The sequence below is a fragment of the Vanessa cardui genome, chromosome 7 (genome assembly GCF_905220365.1).
Source record: "Vanessa cardui chromosome 7, ilVanCard2.1, whole genome shotgun sequence".
Lineage (NCBI taxonomy): Eukaryota > Metazoa > Arthropoda > Insecta > Lepidoptera > Nymphalidae > Vanessa > Vanessa cardui.
In genome coordinates this window covers 15,003,032-15,008,306 of record NC_061129.1, presented here as the reverse complement: position 1 = coordinate 15,008,306, position 5,275 = coordinate 15,003,032, and the positions used below count along the sequence as shown (strand labels likewise).

The 5,275-nt window shown below is 34.4% G+C and overlaps 1 protein-coding gene across 1 annotated transcript; it reads right to left on the bottom strand.

Annotated features, from left to right (window-relative positions):
• Window positions 1–3,756: 3,756 nt before the first annotated feature.
• Window positions 3,757–4,900, bottom strand: LOC124531420 (serine protease 1-like). Its single transcript, XM_047106005.1, has one exon. It carries the CDS (start codon window positions 4,831–4,833, stop codon window positions 4,039–4,041), a length of 795 nt encoding a protein of 264 aa, XP_046961961.1. The 5' UTR covers window positions 4,834–4,900; the 3' UTR covers window positions 3,757–4,038.
• Window positions 4,901–5,275: the final 375 nt, after the last annotated feature.

Below are 5,275 nucleotides of genomic sequence, written 5' to 3'. Positions count from 1 at the left end.
CCAAAACTTCTTTAGTATAATCCTCTGTGATATATATATCTTTGAGATTCTTCCGATCTTTCATTATCTCATTTTTCTTCCATGCATTAACAAAGGAAAGCAATACCGGTCTCGGCTTTACACCTGGGCTTCTCTCACCGATACGATAAATGTTGTTTATTTCGAAAACCTCGATGTTTATATTTATGTCTTTCTTGAATATTTTGTTCACCTCTTATATTAGCCCTGACGTTAATTCTTCTCCCTCCTTTAGTCCAAAAATAATGATGTTGTTTAGCTTCTTATCTCTTTTCAAATAATCAATCTCATTTTCAAGTTTATTTATTTTTATCTTTAATTCTTTGTTTTCTTCTATAATAGGTTTTATTTTTTTTCTTTCATTTTTTCCATAATTGAATTAGTTATAGACTCTTTCAGCTCAATAGTCTGTTTCTGCATTTCGAGTTTCATTTTATCAAACAAAATTTGAAATTGCTCATCCATAATTAAGTTTTAACTTTTTTCGTAAAATAGTACGTAGAAAAGTAGTTTTCAAACTGGCAACACCGATTCGACGTATGTCACTGACAATGTCAACCTGACAGTATTGCTATCTCGTATGACGTATGACGTTCTAAACACAATACGGTAACCGTTGGTTATTAATTAGTTCGGATATGTTCGACTTTCACGTTAATCACGCCCGAGTTAATATTTCCACAATTCACGGCACTTATAATTGTATTTTTCAGTATTCGCTGTGTCCGATAATCCAAAAATGTTTATCCTACTAGGATGCACAACTGTCTAGATCATAATATGCTAAAAACAGTATTTCTAGCATCGGTATTTGTAGTTGATTCTACCATAACGGACCATGCCTCAGTACTGCTCAGCATTGACCTCGCCCCCTGTAAGTCTAAAAAACCAATCACTTACAAAATAATTAATTTTGATGCCTGCATTAAATACTTAGAGACAGTGGACTTCTCTTTTATCACACCATCTTGCGATGCAAATGAAGCAGCGTTTGCACCATCTTGCGATGCAAATGAAGCAGCAAGGTTTGTTGATATACTGTCTGGTTCTGTTAAACTGAACTCTGAAATTAGCCGTATACCTAGTAAGAAAAGAACACTTAAACCATGGATAACCACTGGACTCCTACGCTGTATTCGGAATAGAGATAAACTACACAAAAAACACAAAAAAGAACCAAATAACGTAATGCTCGAGGTTACATATTATATAAGTGATACCGGAACTTTTGTAACTCTCTGTTGAGAAAGCTTAAAAGAAACTTTAAAAAAACACTTCTACGTAATGCAAAAACTAATAAAGAATCTTGGAATCAATCAAATCAATTATAGATTATATGAAACAGAAAACGTCAGCTGAAAATCTTTTAAGTCCTAACAATAATATCAATAATAGCATAGACTCTGTAAATAATTACTTTTCTAGTATAGGGAAGCAGCTTGCCGAAACTGCGACTGCGTATAATGAAAAAAACACGAATTCATACAATTTCACGTTTCCTTCAGAGTGTAATTCCATAGTATTACTACCACCAAATGAGGCAGAGATAGAACTGTTAATAATGAACCTCAAAACTTAGTACCAGGGACTTAGTACCAGCCCAACTTCTAAAATTATCTAAGCGTATAATAGTCCCAGCTCTTTCTAAACTCTTTAACCTTTGCATAATTCAGGGAGTGTTCCCTGAGGTCTTTAAAAGATCGCTTATTACTCCTGTTCACAAGGGTGGAAAGCGAGACCAAGTTTCTAATTATATACCTATATCAGTTCTGTCATCCCTTTCCAAAATATTAGAAAAACTTCTAAATAACAGACTAATTAATTTTCTAGAACATAACAAAATTTTATCTGCCTCTCAGTTTGGTTTTAGGTCTTGGAAAAGTACTGAAGACGCAGTCATCAAATTAACGAATTATGTTACTTCTCAGGTAGATAGAAAGTAAAAGTGTTTAGGTATATTCCTTGACATAGCCAAGGCGTTTGATACCGTCTCAATTCCCATTCTTGTGAACAAGTTGGAATGCCTCGGTATTCGTGCCAAACCGCTCTTGATATTTAAGGACTTTTTGGTAAATCGTTCACAACGAGTAAAAATTGGTGATCACGTCAGCTCTCAGGCACCTATCATTTGTGGCGTCCCTCAGGGTAGTATTCTTGGTCCAACTCTTTTTTTGATCTGTATTAATGACCTATGTGAACAAACTTTAAAAAATGGTAAAATTTTTACCTACGCGGATGCTACTGCGCTTGTATTCCACGGAGAGACTTGGGACAAAGTACGGTATTATGCTCAATTAGGACTCCACAGAGTCAATCAATGGCTTAGTGTAAACCTGTTAACATTGAATCTCTCCAAAACTTCATTTATTCAGTTTTCTGTGGCCAAAACAAACCAGAGAACATTAGTCTTTAGGTTCACATATGTAACTACCCCAGTGATTCTCTTGCTTCCTGTTCATGCTTTGAGATAACTAAATGTACGACCGTCAAATACCTAGGAGTTATTCTGGACGAAAAGCTTAGCTGGCGCCCTCATATAGACATCACAACTACGCGCACCAGAAAACTTATTTGGGTTTTCAAGACGTTGTTTGTTGGGTTTTCAAGCGCACAATATATTATGCACTAGTTCAGTCAGTCATTGGATATTGTATAAAAGCTTGGGGTGGTCCTTGTAAAACCTTTATATTAGACTTGGAAAGAGCGCATCGATCTATCTTAAAAGTCATGACCTCTAGCCCATACAGATTTTCTACAACTCAGTTGTATGAAAAATGTCAACTCCTTATGGTTAGGGAACCATACGTCTATCAATTGGTTATCCAACAACATAGAATAACCCCCTATCATGCCGACGAATACAGTAAACAACGTGTCATTAAAAACGTATGTCCACCTGTTATGTTCAGCCAAACGACAACATGATTTTAAAGTAGTTTATTTGTATAACAAAATAAATAAAATAAAGAATATACATCCAAAGCTAAAGTAATTATTAAAAAATGGCTACTGGGACTAGATTGTGAACAAACTAAACTGTTGTTGCTATAATATTTTGTGAATCAAATTACACACACACGCGCGCTCGCACACACACACACACACACACACACACACACACACACACACACACACACACACACACACGCACTCTACTCTAGTATACAGTAAAAAATAATTATTTATCATTTATTTTTATTTACATAGAACGATATGACACTAAAATATGAGAGAGGACACTGATTTCTGTAAAACAGGACTTTGAGCTTAGCTCAGAAATCAGGGACTTCATTATACTTTGTAACTTTTTATGTGAATAAAGATTATTTATTATTATTATTTTATTACAAAAAGTTTGGTGACGACACTACAAGTATGTTTACGCTTCGAGCACCGGAATCGCCTCTTCTTCATCTTTACGTTGCTCCAAATGTGCATTTTTTCCTTTATATCACAAACTAAAAATTATCAAGAAATAACGGCCATCACGATTTTAGTAGGGCGGAATTAGTAGTAATGAAGAGTTGTAGTAGGAGAAGAGAACTCCTGCGAGAAGAGCCAAAACGTCATGAGATAATATCGCAGAATAGTATTTAAATTGAAGGAATCATTTGGATTTATTCTTGTTTCTTTTCAATTAATACAAAATATTTGGAGAACAATGGGATCGTTTATGAATAAAATAAGTACAATAAACATTTGGTTTGTTCACGTTAGATATCTATGGCAGCCGTGAACGTGATAGTTTAATGAATATTATTAATGCAGTTACTTATGGACAAGCTATACACAGCGGGCACAACGCTCTTCGTAAACAATATAATGACTCACTTAGGATTCTAATAAGAGTTCTCGATTCTGCAGCGAATGGGGCAGGTTTGCTGATGCAAGATGTTGTTGAATCATGCGTGAGAAAGCACACAGAACAGCTTCACTTCGCTTCGCTTCACAGAAGTTTCCCAAATTAAACATTAAAAAAACAGTTAAATTAGTTTACTGTATAATTTTAAGACTTTATATTCAATGAATATCTTTATTGGAAATAACATTTGATATCCATTCTAATTCATGGCTGATCATTGATATAAGGACTGCTGAAGCTCCTGGGTGATAAATGATATTCTGGGATTCATGACAGTGACCTATAGTTAGTGAATTAACTCCTATTATCCCAGATGAGTGTATGACTGGACCTCCTGAATCACCGGGACAAGCTTTCGCTTTCACTCCGCAGAAGGGAACAACACACATCATTTTAGCAGTATACAACAAGATTTTTTTTTCCATTTCAAGGCAGTTATTCAGCATTCCGTCTAAAACTTGCAATGGTTGCTCGAACGTAGACGAATTTGTAATTCCAAATCCGATAATGTTTACTTTGTGGCCGACGAGACCCTTGTAATCGACTGCACTTATCTTTCCAAATTGAGAAACTAATACATTTTGACTTAGAAATAATGCTACATCGTTTTGCCTCAAGCCGAAACGTTCCTCGTTGTATTGTGGATGTATATAAACCTTCAGTATGGGGCTTATTTCACCTATGTTGTTTGGAAAATACCTATTGTATCTAGCAACATATTCTAATTCCTTTCTGTAACAGTGAGCTGCAGTTAAGATCCACTTTGATGATACAGCAGCACCTGAGCATGTCTTTACATAAGCTATGCTCTTATTGTCATTTTTTATAATCTTCACTTCCAATCGAATAGCATAAGGAAACTCATTTTCGAGAGCGTCTCTTCCTCCGATTATTCTGAGTGCAGCTTCACAGCTCACGAACTTCAATATAACTAACGAAAAGGTAAATTCCATATTACAAATATTGTGATACTTTACAGAGAACAGTTACCGAATTTAAAAAATGTGTTTAATATTTATTACCGACTACATAAAATCCAATACTTTTAATGTGATTTGTTTTATTTCTATACATTATATTGTATTCTTGTTTTGTAACTTTGTGTTACAGTTATGAGGAAAATAAACAGCATTTTATGATAATTGATTTCAACAAGTGAATTACTTATCGTGGAATGCATTGCAAAGATTTTATTATAATGTCCTTATTTTACAGATAAGTGACAGTCGTACTTCCCAGTGAGCATGAGATGACTAAGGATATAGACGGCGAACACAAATAGGCATCATTCTTTGGATTATTAAATAATATATTTTTCTAAATGCATTATATAATTTTCATTTGAACCAGTCACTAAAATTTATATCATAAACATATTTTAAATCCTTAATATAA

Coding starts and splice junctions, on each gene's coding strand:
- LOC124531420 (XM_047106005.1), bottom strand. CDS start 4,833: ATGGAATTTACCTTTTCGTTAGTTATATTGAAGTTCGTGAGCTGTGAA.